This window comes from Cryptomeria japonica, chromosome 2 (genome assembly GCF_030272615.1).
Source record: "Cryptomeria japonica chromosome 2, Sugi_1.0, whole genome shotgun sequence".
Lineage (NCBI taxonomy): Eukaryota > Viridiplantae > Streptophyta > Pinopsida > Cupressales > Cupressaceae > Cryptomeria > Cryptomeria japonica.
Genome location: NC_081406.1, coordinates 502,154,199 through 502,171,004, shown reverse-complemented (window position 1 = coordinate 502,171,004; position 16,806 = coordinate 502,154,199). Strand labels below are relative to the sequence as shown.

The 16,806-nt window shown below is 36.8% G+C and overlaps 1 protein-coding gene across 6 annotated transcripts in view; it reads right to left on the bottom strand.

Annotated features, from left to right (window-relative positions):
• The window catches only part of LOC131078912 (uncharacterized), a 273,049-nt gene that overhangs the window by 234,221 nt on the left and 22,022 nt on the right, over positions 1 to 16,806 (bottom strand). For all 6 annotated transcript variants that reach the window (XM_058016747.2, XM_058016743.2, XM_058016749.2 and 3 more), the window contains exon 3: positions 10,145 to 10,260. In XM_058016747.2, coding sequence (XP_057872730.1) covers positions 10,145 to 10,260 — 116 coding nt within the window. The remainder of the gene's footprint in view (positions 1 to 10,144; positions 10,261 to 16,806) is intronic.

Below are 16,806 nucleotides of genomic sequence, written 5' to 3'. Positions count from 1 at the left end.
GTCGCGTGAGACTTAGTTCAGCGTACCCAGGAGTTGGATGCCGGGAGAGCAGCACGGGTGGCTATCGAGGACAAATTGGCTAGGGAGACAGTATCAATTGAGTAGCAGTTGGTGGAAGCTGAGACTGAAAAATGTGTTTTGCAGCCAAGTTTGGGTTAGGCACAGGAGGACTGTGATGGCAAAGGAAGCAATATTGGTGAAATCCGCACTTGAGCATCGGATGGTAGCAGAAAAGGGTTTTCAGGCAAGGATGCAGCAAGTGTATAAGATCCGGGCCCGACCAGCGTCAGTAGTTCCTGCCGTTCATCTCTATTTTGTATTAAGTCGTCGGAGAACTTCTTTTCTTGGGGGGGATGATGTTGCCGGGAATAATCATTATGTTATGTTGTTATATTATGTTTATGTTGTCGTCGGTAATAATGAGTTACGGCGGTCAGTTAGTTAGCCGACGGGTAGGTAGTTGGAGTCGCGACGGTTGTGTCGCACCCCTTCGGGTAGTATATATTGTGTACCTTTTCTTCGAAGTAGGATCATGATAGTCGTGTCAAAGGTAATGTTATAAGCACTTGATGTACATGGACTGCTGAATTAACATAGAGACTGGTTATTTAATGTATTTCCATTATGTTCTGTGCATTTACTTTCTGCATTTAACCGTTTACCCGAGAGGGCAAACAGGGGCTTGTGAACAAGTAAAGGTCAAAATTCAAAAGGATTTCCTTTTAGTTAATCCAAATGCATCAGTGAAAGACGAAGTTCAAACTATTAAAGAGAATTTTGAAGGCATGATTGATGGGGAATTGTTTGGCAAACAAACCTTCAGTATTGGGACGATGAAGAAGTTGAGTGGCATCTGAGTGGCTAAGGATGACCAATGTCGTCATTCCCAAGAACAAATTTGTTGCCCTGGCTGTCAAGCTATTCAAGGCATATAAGACAAGGTCTCCCCTTCATCAAGATCAAGTTGTGGTGCAAGGAACTTCTTTAGGGAAAGCTAGAATGGATAATAGTAAATTAAAAGAAATAGCTCAATAGTCAAAGCAACCAACTACTTTCTTATGTTTTAAGTTGAATTTTATGTAATTTGACTTCTGTCACCTTTTTGTAATAAAGTTAGAAAAGAGGCTTTGGTTCCAGAAAAGTTTAGTGAATCCTAACCGGAATAAAGTTTGTTTTATTTTCCTAGAATTTTGTAAAAAAGTAGTTAACAAGGTAGTTACTAGGTAGTTATGAAAGTAGTTATGCTTTTCAAAGCTTATAAATTGAGCTTCTGTCATTGTAAAAAGGGTTCTGACTTTTCACAAAAACTTTGTACAAGGAACTTTGAATGGTTTGTTCAGCAAAGTATTAGAAAGCGATTTTGGATGTGGATTCAATTGGTTCTCCATGTATTATTGTTCATTTGCCATATGTCTCATTGATGATGACCTTTGCAGAATTATTTGTGGAAAAGATTAGTAACATTCTTAATCATTCATTAAAAACATATCGGTTTCATGGTAACTTGATTCAGATATGCTGATTAGAAGTTTCTTTAAATTTCTTTGTTAAGTTAGTCTCTTTCTTTTCCTTAAGTACTTTCTGGTAAAAGTACCTTTAAAATCGAAAAACATAATTATACAAGGGAGCTGCCCCTCTCAAACACTATAGAAGATTGTGATCTCGTAGCAATCTCTCCAACTGTTGGCACATTTTGTCACTTTCCATTAGACAAGTCAAAGGAAACTTCCAAGTGACAAATTTGTTTACCAACAGACAGCTAACTCTTTCCTCCTAAGGTAGCTTTAGCAGTTCCTTCATCCTGTTATACTATGTAGTTTATGTGAGTTGATTCTTATTTTTGCAATCTTGACATTAATTTTGACGTCAACTACCTCAAGCAGCTACATGGGTAAATACTTCCCTAGGCCTTTCATTATTTTAGCTTATATGCATGATTTTAGGAGCCAAATTTGAAGAATTATGAAGCTGTTTTATTTATAATAAATTTGTCAGGGGTCTTGGTATTGCCTGCACCATATACTCCAGTTTGCATGCAAGCTTAAAATATGTTTGATACTGAAGCAAAGGCTTATATTTTTATAAGCATTCATCATCTATGTTTATTGCATATTGCTGCAACTAAAAAGCAGTTTAAACTTAAAGTCATCAAACATCAGAAATTTTATTTAGTTATTTGGGGTCAGATTAATGGTCATTGTGGTTTAGCGTTGCATCATGTCAACACAGCTATTCTTCTAGTTACATTTTCTATAACATCTCTGTATAATGGAGCAGAGGTTTGACATGTCAAAAATATATGATAATGACCCACAATGCATAGAATTTTATCAATTGTTTGTTGTGACTCGTTGTGGTAAAGAATCTTATTGCAACAAGGGCTTAGAAGTTTACCAATGCTACTAACTTGTTTATGAATCATACAGAGTTCTAAATACTGTCATGAAAAATGTGTTCAGACAAATGAAGATCCAGATAATAGACACCAAATGCAAGACAATACAAGACAATTGAGAAATTTCATCTTGCAATGAGATTGTGTATATGTTAATGTGAAGAATGACCTCGGAGAAAAATTAAGGAAAACTGATAACAGGAAATATTAAAAAAGGGCTGAAGCAATAGTTTTTGATTAAATAAAATGAAAAAAGGATTGAAGTAATAGTTAGTTATTTGCGAAGTGCCCTATAAATGCATAAGATTGAAGATATTAAATGAGAATATTTTTGACACTCAATATAAATGACACTAACAAAACAACTTACTTAGATTGAAGCTCTCCAGATCACAGCCAAAACCTAAGTGAATTATACAGAATTTGAGAGATAGATGTCAAAACTCATCTCTTGGTCTGATTCACTCTTGTCATAATTTTGACTTGTCAATGCTTCCTTAACACATGATCAACATGTATAACTCTTGTTTCCATTTGTTATCCTTAGAAAGCTTGGCTATAGATGAGTTTGTGTTCATTTTTTTTTCATTTTTGGTGTAGCTTGGAGGCTGGATCTTCAAGAGCATATTTTGGATTGTTGAAAGATTAAATATTTGTTTTATTAAGACTTGGCTTCCATTTCAAAAATCAAAGACAAACAGGGTTATTAATGTCGTTTTAAGAGTATTATGTGTTGATGTTGTAGCAGCAGGACTTATCTTGACTGCTATCTTACCTTTTAATATTAATTCATTCATTTCGCTTATCACTATATCATATCTGCGATTTTCTATTGTTTGTTAAGATTTATACAAGTGATTCCTTATGGTTAGTTAACGGATAATTAAAGAATGGTGTCAGTTCTAATCCCACCCTTTGCATGAGTCATATTTCCCATCTAGGGTCATGTCCCTTCATCCATCTTGTTCGGGTATTTAGTTCCCTGGTCGGGAGTCTTGGAGAATGTTAATCGAAAATCATACTGCTTATTTGCGTGTAATACCCGTCAAGGATTCTGTGTACATATACGTGTATTGTCTGTGAAGAGATTGTGGTGCACATTCGCGTTATCCGTGAGGAGATATATTCTGTTCATATCCATACGATGGTCAATGAATGATATGCCGTGATTGATACTCCTGTTGTGTGGTTCCTGTAATACATGCTGTGCACTCACATATTATCCATGTGATATTCATGCTGTACATACATTCAGTCTGAAAACTTAATCAATCAGTATAAACACTTTGAAGAAATATATCGATTATCATAATCGATATCTTCAGCACAATCTATATAATCAGAATTCTGAATTAGATCAATAATATCAGAAATATTGTTCTGTACCTCTGTGATTTTTAATTCTGATCCAAATTTAACATGGTATCAGAGCGGGTCTGAGCAAAGATCGTGGTCAGAATTATTTAAACAGAAAAATATTGTTCTCTTAGGGCATCTATCTTTACAACAAAAATGGTGAACGGACTCAAGGTAGAAGATAGACTTGATGGTGCTTCTAACTTCACCTCTTGGAAGTTTAGAGTTCTAATTGCATTAGAAGAAAACAATATTCTCGAGTTCGTAGAGAAAGAAATGCCCGATCCTTCCGCTGAGACTGAGAAAACACAATGGAGGAAGAATGGCACAAAGGCCAAGAAGATATTGATTGATTCCGTAAGGATCACCTAGTGCCTATTATCTCCAACTTGAAGACAGCTAGAGACATGTTCAAAACTTTGGAGGGATTATATGAGATCAATAACACCAGCAGAGCCCTTCCTTTAAGGCAACAGCTTCATCACATCAAGATGGCTAAAGGCGATTCAGTCATCTCCTTCTTCATGAAGATTAATGAATTAAGGATTGACTATATGCCATTGGAGACATAACTGACGATAGGGACTTAGTCATGTTGGCAATTAACGGTCTTCCTCAATCTTGGGAGCCTTTTATCCAAAGTATCAGTGGAAGATATAGGCTACCAAAGTTTGATCGTCTTACAACAGATTACATCCAAGAAGAATCCAGGTTGGCAGCAAGAGGTATTAGTCGTATCTCTCACAATGAAGACAATTATGTTCTTGCTACTCAAAATTCAAAGAGCAAAAGAAGAGAAGGGAGAAAAGGAAAGTTCAAGAAGAATAGAGACAGGAAATCAGATGCTGCTCCTGAATCAAAGAAGAAGAAGGATCTCTCCCATATTCAGTGCTTCAAATGTGACAATTATGGTCACTATGCTAAACATTGTCCAACTAGACCAAAGCATCATATCTCTACTACGGATCTGGATGATGTTTCTACTCTAAAGGAATCAAGTGATAAGTGGATTTCTATTCATTTCAGCTCTTTCAAGAAATGTCCCAACCGACAATAACACTTGGTTGATTGATAGTGGTGCTTCACGTCACATTACAGGATATCGAGAGCATCTTTCTAACTTAGTAGAAAGAGAAACCGTGCTATTCAATGAAAGGTGCTAGAACCACCTCTCTACATCTAGATTCCGGCATCCCTCATCATTTGAGTGATGTCACGTTCGTACCAGGTATCAAGAGGAACCTTGTATCAATTTCAGCTTTGGAGGACAAAGGATATCAAGTTGCATTCTCAGAAGAAAAAGTTCTTGCTTGACCAAAGAACTCTAGCATTAAAACAGCTAAGGTGATTAGTGTTTGCCAAGAGAGTCTATATAGACTTTCTACTAACCCAATTCAAGCATTGATGCATGATTCCACCAGTTCGAGTGAGCTAGGGATTAGGAGACTTGCTCGCCTTCACTTCAGAGCTCTTCCATCCATGGAGAAGATGGTTACCGGCCTTCCAAAACTCAATCAAGAACATGATGGTACTTGTAGAGGATGTGCAATGGGTAAGAATACTAAGGGTCCTTTTCATAGTAGTGAAAGTAGATCAAAATGTATTCTAGATCTTGTTCATTCTGATTTGTCTGGTCCAATGTCTGTGGCATCCTTAAGTGGTTTTTGGTATTATGTAACTTTCATTGATGACTACTCTAGAAAGACTTGGATTTATTTTTTGAAGTCTAAGGAATCTGAAGAAGTGCTTGAGAAATTCAAAGAATCTAAGGCTCAAGTAGAAAACTTGTCTAGGAAAAGGATCAAGGTTCTAAGATCTGATAACGGAGGACAATACACCTATGGAAGCTTCCGTAATTTTCTGTATTGAGGCAGAGATTAAGAGGGAGTTTTCTATTCCTTACAATCCCCAGTAAAATGCAGTTGCAGAAAGGGAGAATAGATCCATAGTTGAGGCAGCCAAAGCTATGATCCATGATCAAGATTTACAAACCTTTCTTTGGGCAGAAGCATCCAGAATTGCAGTGTATGTTCAGAATCAAAGCCCTCATCAAATATTGAAAAGTATGACTCTTGAAGAAGCATTTACAGGTGTGAAACCTAAGGTTAGTCATTTGAGAATCTTTGGTTGTCCTGCTCATATTCATGTGCCTAACGATATCAAATCTAAGTTAGAGCCATCTAGCAAGAAAGGAATATTTGTGGGTTAGAGTGAATCTTCAAAAGCCTACAGGATTTACATCCAGGACAGAAACAGATAAAGATTCGCAGGGATGTCTCTTTTGAAGAAGATGTTGCATTCAAAAGATCTAAAGGTTCATACATGGAGATAGATAATGAAGACTAGGAGACTCCTCAGGACATGGACGTTGATCATACTCCCGAGATTCAAAGGGAGTCTACTGAACCTCAAGAGGCTATTGATCCAGTTGAGCCTTTGGAACCTACTGATGGTCCAAGAGATATTGTTATAGGTCGAAAGAGACCTCTATGGACTAGGCAAACTATGCAAGATGCAGAAAAGTATGCAGCTCCTAGAGGTACATTCAGAGAAAGCAAGAGACCATAGAAGTTTCCTGGCTATGTAGCATTGATGAGTCACATCATTGAATCTGAACCTTCCAGTGTTGAGGAAGCATCAACTCAGCAAGTGTGGAAAGATGCTATGACAGAGGAGTATCAGTCCATTCTCAAGAATGATGTTTGGGATGTTGTACCTAGACCAGAAGCGAAATCAATTTCATCTTCCAAGTGGCTCTTCAAGATCAAGCATGCCACTGATGGGAGCATTGAAAAATACAAAGCAAGATTTGTGGCTAGAGGATTTTCTCAGAAAGAGGGAATAGATTATAAGGAGACCTTTGCTCCTATTGCTCGCTATACACCCATCAAGACTATTATTGCTATTGCATCAGCTAAACGATGGAAGCTACACCAAATGGATGTAAAGACAGCATTCCTTAATGGTGTAATTGAAGAAGAAGTGTGCATTGAACAACCAGATGGGTTTGTGATTCAAGGAAAGGAATCTCATGTATGCAGATTGAAAAAGGCATTGTATGGCCTTAAACAGGCACCTCGTGCTTGGTATGAGAGGATTGATCGATACTTGATGAGATTGGGATTCTCTGAGAATGATGCAGATTCAAATCTCTACTTCAAGGTAATTGATGGTGAGACTCTAATATTGGTTCTTTATGTTGATGACTTGTTTCTTACTGGTGAAGATCATCTCATTGTTAAATGCAAGGAGTTAGCTTCTGAATTTGAGATGAAGGATTTAGGTCTTATGCATTACTTTCTAGGATTGGAGGTATGGCAGAGACCTAATGAGATTATTCCAAGTCAAGAAAAATACACCATAGATATCTTGAAGAGATTTGGGATGATGGATTGCAAATCAATGACTACACCGATGGAAACAAATTTGAAGTTAAGTGAGTCTACACCTAGTTCAGATCTAGTAAATCCTACTATGTACCAGTAATTGATTGGATCATTGATGTATCTAGTCAATACTAGACCAAACATTTTCTATGCAGTGTGTGCCCTCAGTCAGTTCATGTGTGAACCAAGGCAAATTCATATCTAGTAGCAACTAAACATATCTTGAGATACTTGCAAGGCACAGTTGGATATGGTTTAAGATATTCTTCCAGTGTAGATCTAAAGCTACAAGGCTATTCTGATTCTGATTGGGCCGAAAGTATAGTTGACAGAAAGATCACCTCAGGATGTTGCTTTAGCTTGGGGTCTGCAATGATTTCGTGGTGCAGTAGGAAGCAATCTTCAGTGGCACTAAGTACAGCAGAGGCAGAATATATTGCAGCATGTGTAGCAGCTCGAGAAGCAGTGTGGCTTCGAAAGCTCCTTGCAGGATTGTTTGGACAATCATTGGAGCCGACTGTTATTCATTGTGACAATCAAAGCTGTGTGAATTTATCTATCAATCAAGTGTTCCATGATAGAACAAATAATGTTGAGATCAAATACCATTAAATCAGAGATATGGCATTGAGGAAAGCTATTCAGTTGAGATATATTTGCACTGATGATCAGACGGCTGACATTCTCACCAAAACTCTCTCCAAAGTGAAGTTTGTGCACTTTCGAGACAAGCTTGGAGTTGTGGAGAATGAAGCCCTTGCTAAGAGGGAGTCTCAGCATCAGTGATCTTTTGTAATTTGCTATAATGCATCTTTCTCTATGAAAGAGAAATTTGAGGTGAAAGCCCTTGTCCATCTCTGAGACGGAGATGTGGTACTTTCCACCCTATGGGAGTAGCCATGGTGGACGTCATGTTGAGTGACTACATGACGACAACACGTTGAGTGAATCCGTGATGGGCACGTGTACACATTCTTTTCCACACATGAGAGTAGCCATGGTGGATGGCATGTTGAGTGACTCCATGACAATATCACGTTGAGTGAGTCCATGATAAACTTTCTTCCACAAATGGGTGTAGCCATTGTGAGTGTCATGTTGAGAGACTCCATGACATGGACATTTGGAAAGATACCTCCCTAGCTAAGAGGGAGTGTTGATGTTGTAGCAGTAGACGTTATCTTGACTGCTATCTTACCTTTTAGTATTACTTCATTCATTTCTCTTATTGCTATATTATATCTGCGATTTTCTATTGTTTGTTAATATTTATACAAGTGATTCCTTATGGTTAGTTAACGGATAATTAAAGAATGGTGTCAGTTCTAATCGCACCCTTTCCATGAGTCATATTTCCTGTCTAGGGTCATGTCCCTTCATCCATCTTGTTCGGGTATTTAGTTCCCTTGGTCGGGAGTCTTGGAGAATGTTCATCAAAAATCATACTGCATATTTGCATGTAATACCCATTGAGGATTTTGTATACATATACGTGTATTGTCTGTGAAGAGATTGCAGTGCACATTCGCATTATCCGTGAGGAGATATATTCTGTTCATATCCATATGATGGTCAATGGATGATATGCCGTGATTGATACTCTTGTTGTGTGGTTCGTCTAATACATGTTGTGCACTGACATATTATCCATGTGATATTCATGCTGTACATATATTCAATCTGAAAACTTAATCAATCAGTTTAAACACTTTGAAGAAATATATCGAGTATCATAATCAATATCTTCAGCACAATCTATATATTCAGAATTCTGAATTAGAACAATAATATCAGAAATATTGTTCTGTACCTCTGTGATTTTTAATTGTGATCCAAATTTAACATTATGTTGCACAAATTCAAAATTTAAAGGGTTTAAGGGATCCATTGGAATATTCTAGAATTTTAAATTAATTAGTTTCTCAATTTTGATGCCAAAATAAATTTGTTTAAGACAAGTGATTTTTTGCATTCCATTCTTGTGTTATTCTCTCAATTCAGATGCCTAAAATGGAAGAAAAAGCTAGAGAATTTTGGAAAAATGATAAATGACTCTTCAAATTCCAAAGGTGCACGACTTGGTTTATGTTTTTATTTTATTTAAAGATATCTACAGCAACAATTCATGGGATATGGTGCAGAAACCTTGACAACACATTTTGGAAGCAAAACTATGTTTTTATTTCATTCTTCTTGAAGGAATTTCAGAGGTCAAGTTATGTGAAATGAAAGAGAAAAATTGGGTGCCTCTCTTTGGTGCCTCACAAAGGTTTTAACCTCTATAAAATGCAGCCTTTAATGGTGTTAAGAGGCAGTAATCAAGAGCAGTAAGGTTGCAAAAGGGAATTTGCAGGTTGCTCCAGAGAATTCCATAAAGAAGTGTAAGAAATTAGCTTGCCAAGAGAAGATAGATAAAAGAAAAGAAAGAAGAATTTGCAGGTGTGTTGTAGGTATTCAAGGCAGCCATGAGAGCTGTAAGATGAAGGGGAAAATCAGATTTTAAAAGAGGAGTGAAGCCAAGAAGGTGTGAAGGCATGAAGATTTGAAGACTTGTAGGCATGAAGTGCCTAGAAACATTGTAAAATTTCTGAATTCTGTCTCTTGTTGCAATCCTCCATATTTGTAATTGCTCTTGAGCTATTTTGTTATATGAATATACAAATGAGAGTTTCAATAAAGAAGTGTTTTAGATTTTGTTTCCATATTATTGATTGGATGACATGTTAAGGCTGCAAGATTGGGTAGTTTGATAAAACCCCTCCAGTCTTGATTGCATCAAAAAGCAACATAATTACATCATTTGGGTGGTAAATAATAATGGAGTTACCAAACAATTTTAGAAGCTTAATAATGAAGTTCAAGTTGTTCAACAAACAGAAGTAAACAATTTTGTATTTCAAATGAATGATTAAGAAAATAAAGGAAAAATAAGTGCGTCTATAATAAATGCTAGTATTTATGCCCAGATTAAAGCTAACTCATGCTTTAAAAGGAACAAAACGCAGACCGTGCACCATGATTTTCACACTCTCCTGCTTGCTATAACAATCAATGGCAATCCTCCCCCCACCACCTCCAGCAAATCCAGTACCTCCAGAAGCACTAACACTTCCTATCCCCTTCCTGGAAAAGGAAAAAATGCTGGTGTCACAGCCACAACATAGCAGAGTAATACTTACAGACAAACAAAATGTAGTAAAGAATAGAACTATATGAACATCCGTGTGTGACAAAAGAAGGTCAAGCAACTATGTTGGTTTCATGCTTTTATTAGTTTTAAACTTGTATGCATTCTCATGAACATGCTAGAGTTTGCTTCACATAATTATATAGCTTCCATTCTAGCTATCATATGACATCCACTGAAAGCAACTGTCATTTCAAAGACTTCTGATATATAAACCACCCAAAGCTTACAAATAAACAACATACATGAAAGATGGGGATTTTATTCTCTTTACAATATTATTTAGCTACTTTCATGCCCTATAGGATCCTTTTACCCTAGAACTTCTCAGCTGTAACTGGAAGTCTGGATGTACTCTTATAAAGTCCCACTTATTTTTGGAAATTTGAGGACATTAGGATAATTCTACCTTTCTAAAGCAAATGCCAAAAGCTCAATCCAAAATCCTTGATCCTAACTATGCAAAAGGACAAATGAATATGTTGAAATAACTAAATTAATCTAGTAGTATCTCTGTTCACTAAGATTTGAAATTCCTAAAATAGGGAACACGCTCACTTTAAGCACCAAGCAGAACTGACACTAAAAAACAACAGACTCTATAATACAAAAAGTGACCTGCTTAAACAATTCCTAACTCCATATGATAACTTACAATCACTCCATTTCTTATTGAATATCAGATCTGTAATGTGAACTTCCAACAACATTAGATTTTGACGGATATATCACACATCACTCAATATCTAGCAGTTCTATATTCTAACAAGGTCACCTCACTTTGGATTTCAAAATACTCAAGTTCAAATCACAGGCAAAAATTTACACCCAAACTACTCACTGATCCAATGAAAACTTTTTGACTCTGACTTGGACTTATCATGCAGGTGCCACTCATAACAAATCAGTTCCAGAAATAGAAAGTACCTCCTCAAAATAGGACTACCAAATTTTAGACATCTCACAAAAATTAACAAACTAAATGATTGTGTTCCTCTCCGAAATTGGAAATATTTTCAAATATAGATAGCCACTAAAATAGAAAGTCCTAAAGTTTAGAGAACTTAATTAGAGAAAATTAGTGCACACTCTCTCTTTGTGAGGAACAGATTCTCCATCACTCCTGGTTTCTCTCTTAGCAACTCAAAACTCCCCTTTAAGAGAAGCTAAAAAGCACAATAACCATGTGCAACTCTAAAGACACATACTCAAGAACCAGCACAAACCACCATGCTTTGTCTCTGAATAAATGATATCAAAACTCTATATGCTTTGACCAATCATGAAAAACTCAATTTTAGAGTGCTTGATGCCACTCTAATTATCAGTCAAAGCACTGAGGAAAATAGCACCAAACCTGTCAATTCACCCACCAACTTGTCAACCCAGATTGTCTCACAACAGATAGAAGCAACTGTAATATAATCTGCTTTGGCTTAACTGAGGGCTATTGTTGCCTCTCTCCAGATAAACCTCAGGATAAAAAATGTACAACAAAGAAGCAACCTACATCGCCTGCTAATCTGAGTCAACAAAACCATGAAGATGAGTCTCACCATCACCTATGTACCTAATGGCAAGATGAAGAGTGCCCTTCAACCATCACAACACATGTTTTGCATCTCTCCAAACTGATTTGATCAGCTCTACCATGATCTGGTTCAAAGCATTTATTACATACCATTTGTAAGGGCTGGTAATTGACTAGGTGCATCAATCATTTGTTTTCAATCATTGATTTCTCCTGCGGTATTGGTATAATCTCCCAAACATCATTCTTGATGAAAGAGTTATTCTCCTCCATGGCTTCACGCCAAACTTGTACTGTAACTGCCTCGCCAAAATTTGAAGGTTCTGCAACAATAACAGACATATCAAAGCAAGATAACCAAGAAATTTCTTGGGTGGGTGACTTACCTTGAAAGATGATTTTGTCTTGCCAACATTCTAATATGTACTATTGTAAGCACTCCTTGGCTGGAATCAATCAGATCATAATCTGATTTCCTCAATGTCTTCAGTCATTGTAAGAGGCTTCTAGAACTTGAGGACCATATAAATTTTACACCTAAATTGACCACTACCTTCTGCCCAAGAATATATATCCAACAGCCCATAGATGTCACAAAATACACCTAAAAGATGTCTTTGATACTCAAAGCCTTCATAATTGTTTCTTCAAATTTGACCTTACATTTGTCATCTATAATGGCTGAAACATTAACGATTATTAATCAATCAAAGGACATAAGGAACATCTTCCAAATCAAACACGTCACCTAAAGCCATTAAAATGGGTATGTTGCCAACTCTTTTCATACAAAAGGTAGCATGATCACCTAAAGCAATTGAGTTCCTAAATCTTGCTCCAAAAGCATGCTGAAAATCTTCTTTTCATGAAATCAGTTGTCCATTTTCCACATTCCAACTTTGCCCAAAAGTGTTGTTAAAGGAAAGAGCTGAAATCATAAAGAATATACTTTCAAGTTTAAATGCAAGTGGAGGTAGGTCAATTTATAAATAAGCCTGAAACATACAGAACCTTCATAAGATAACACTTGTGAGTCTTGAGTGGTAGAAAAATATCACTGCCACCCTACCTTTGCCCAAAAGTGTTGTTAAAGGACAGAGTTGAAGTCATTGGGAATACAGTTTCAAGTTTAGATGCAAGTGGAGGTAGGTCAACTTATAAATAAGCTCAGAACATACAAAACCTTCGTAAGTCAACACTTGTGGGTCTAGTGGTAGAGAAGTGTCCCCACTACCCTGAATTCCATAGGTTGTATCATCACCAAAGGAAGCTTGCCCATATAAAGTTGATGGGTTGAGGCAATACAACCACTCTTGTTCACCTGTAATATGTTTAGATGCACCAAAATCATACCAAATAGGACTTTCAAAAGTGGAGGCCTTGGTCTCTGCAGCATATAGAAAATGTTCTCTATCAGAATCACTTGTTATAGCAACATTCCATGTTTGTCATGCTTTTTCTGCCAACAGAGATTCTTCTTCTTGTTGCCCTAAGAATTGTGTTATGGCTTTCACTAGCTTCTATCACCATAAGCAGAGGAATCGTACCAAAATTCCTGAAAATTGTGTTCCTTCTTCTAACAAATGAGACTTCTTTTCTATGCAAATGAATTGTCTTGTTTGGGATTTGATAAATGGTAAACCAGATGGAAAACTCTGATGTTTAAGCTTTTCTAATTTCTCCTAAGATGTGAGGACCTGATTGTCTACAGAATATGAGGTCTCATAATGAGTTGACTCTTCTTGTTAAGTAAATTCACTAACTCCTCAAACAACGGCTTTTTGATAGCCACACTAAGACATGTGGCAAATGCACTGAAGGTAGGAAGAGGGCAGTGCTCTCAAGACAATGGGTCCAACAAAGTCATCTAGGTTAGTCTCCCTTAATGTTTGCAGTGATGTTCTCAATTCTACAACTCTTCTAAATAAATCTACAACTTTTCACCATTTTGCATTTTCAAACAATGTAACTGACTTTGTAAGTGCATGATCGAAATCTGATTGTTTGATTTATAAACAGTTTTACGGTTGTCCCAAGCCTCTTTAATCGTAATTGATGTTAGGATGTGAGGTTGGGACAGAAAACTTCTTTATTTTACTTTATGGCAAAATCTTCTCACTGCTGGAATAGGATTTGTGAGGATGCAGCAGAACTGGGTGATAGCTAGTATAAATATTTGCTGCTCGCAAGATGGCTTGCAAAAAAATAAAAGAGCCTTTGTTCCCTATGCTCTCTCCTTCAACATAAATATACTGTAATACCAAAATAAATTCAGGAAGCCATAAGCAGTAGTATTATTGAAGGCAGAATGCAATTTATACAAAGAAAAGTTAATTTGAAAGAGTAACTAACTAGGCCAGGCATAACCGACCAACTAATATAATGTTTTATTATTATTATTAACATTTAAACATTTATACAATGATTTAAAGGTTTATAAAATAATATTATACCAATAATATCATTCAGCAGTCACTTCAACAGCATTTCCTTTCAACATTGTTTTAGGGAAGATAACTGTATTGCAGACTTCCTTGCTAACGAAGGTATAGAGTAACTCCTATTTGCAGCAAAGCTTAGTAATTCCCCCAGTTAATAAGAGATTTTTAACTTGTTAGGGGAGGACCTAACCCACTTAATTATAGTAGAACAAACCTTTAGATCTCCATTACATATTTAAAAGTGGGCATGTTCCCACATATCATCTCATCACCGGTTTTATTGATGATCGGAAATTATGCGGGACTTCTTTAATGTTCATCAGCCCTTTTCCAGCAATACATCCTTGTCTATCTCTGTTTTGGTTTTTACTTTTCATTGTGCTTTGTAGGTTGTAGCAAGCCGGATTCTTGTAGCAAGCCGGATTCTCACTTTAGCACTACATCTCCTATAGGAACTCCACTACAACAAGGTTGTTTCTATCTATGCCATCACTATGCTTTTTGCATCCTGAGCGAGATGATCTTGAATTTCATAACAACAGTTTAGACAGAAGACCTTGCAAGTGCTAGAGCTTTATGCACTCAAGCCTCCATTGCTATAGATTTTGAAACCAAATCGAGCTTACATTTTACACATTGTGGCCTTCAACTACATTTTGAGTAAGGGTGTCCCTAATGAGGTGGTCATTCTAGGATCAAATTGTGATTCAATCTCTACAATGTGGATTTTGCCCATACTCTCCTACAACACTGAAGAGATCGCCAAACTTAGCATTCCAATATGGCCTTGTTTTGTTAGGTCCTAGCTTTATATGTTGATAATAAGAGGGTTATTTTAAGGTATTTGGAGGGTTGGAGATTTCAAGTGCCTTCACTATCCCCTCTTTATTCATCAATGGTGTGGTAAAAACTAGCATCACTCCAACTACAGTGAAATTTTAACCCACTGCACCTTGCCATTCGAATGCCCTTCAACCTTGCAATAATGATAGTGTGTTATTATTATTAGCATTTAAGCATTTATCCAATGATCTAATAGTTTATTAAGTAGTATTAATACCAGTAATATTATTTGAATAGTTGCTTCATGAGAATTTCCTTTAAACATTGTTTTAGGGAAGATAATTGTGTTACAGACTTCCTCACAACAAAGGCATAGAATAACTCGTGTTTGCAGCAAAGCTTAGTAATTCCCCCAAAGAATGGGAGATTTTAAACTTGTTGACGGAGGATTTAACTCCCCTAATTATTGTGGAGCCAACCTTTAGATCTCCATGACACATTTAAAAATGGGCACGTTTCAAGTATCGTCTCATATCTAGCTTCAATGCATTTGCTTAGCAGTTATGAGGGACTCCTTACTTTAAAGACCATTGGTCCTTATCCAGCAAAGCATTCTTGGCTATCTCTGTTTTGGTTTCTTCTTTTCAATGTCCTATGTAGGTTGTCATGCCCCCACCATGGTTCATCTAACATGTCCCTAAAGAGGATAAAATAATAAAACTCCGCCATTTTCTATTAAGTCGACCTCCACATAATGAATTTCTTCATTTTTATTAACGGACCTGTAAGGCACAACAAATGTATTCCTTGTTTAATGTTGGTCGATATGAAAGTTAACTGTGATCACTAGAAATGGGCCAACTGCTTTTTGTATTAGGAATTATACACCCTATGCTGACCGACCATTTCCAAGACGAAGGACATAAAATATGCTAATCGCAGATATCAAGAAATAGTATGGTAGTGAAGATAGCAATCAATTAGCAACAGCAATTCTATTATGTTTAAGGGCAACAAAGATAAACAGCAGCAGTGATACTATGTTTTAAGCAGCGATTGGTCTTAATGAGATAACATTTAGAAATCAGGCTTGAAGAGGTATTATTATGAAAGGGTATGACCACTCTTAAGGGACAGCAGTCTCCAAAGGTCGTCTCTCTTCATAGAGGCATTAAGATACAAAATATGGAAGGCCACAATGGAGGCGGGCATCATGGAAAAACAATCCAATAGCCATCGGAATTCATAAGAGCAGATAAATTACTAACACATCAGCGATCAGGCATACAGATCAGATCAGAAATCACTATCTATTAAAGGCAGTAGCATTATTGCTCATTGGTGGTATGCATGAGTATATGTTTGATACGCATGCTTAATATATGCAATATGGATCAAGGAGATCTGATCTGAGTAAGAGTTATTCAGGCATACTGCCACTGTGCACTATACAAGTAATTGATCATATATATATTCTGTCCCATAATCAAATAGATGTGACTTTGGTGGAAATAAGCTAGGGAGATGCAGTTTACCAGTTCCCCCCAACTAAGTAGACACCCCAAGGGATGGAACTTGTCATAGTGGAGCGTTCCTACCGCGAGTTGTCATAGTTGGATGCTACGTGTTCTCGGGCTTAGTTGGGCTGAGCAGTTTGTTGACACCCTTTCAAGTTTTCCTACCAAACTAAACTATGATTGATTATGGGGTAGTTAGCTAGTAATGAT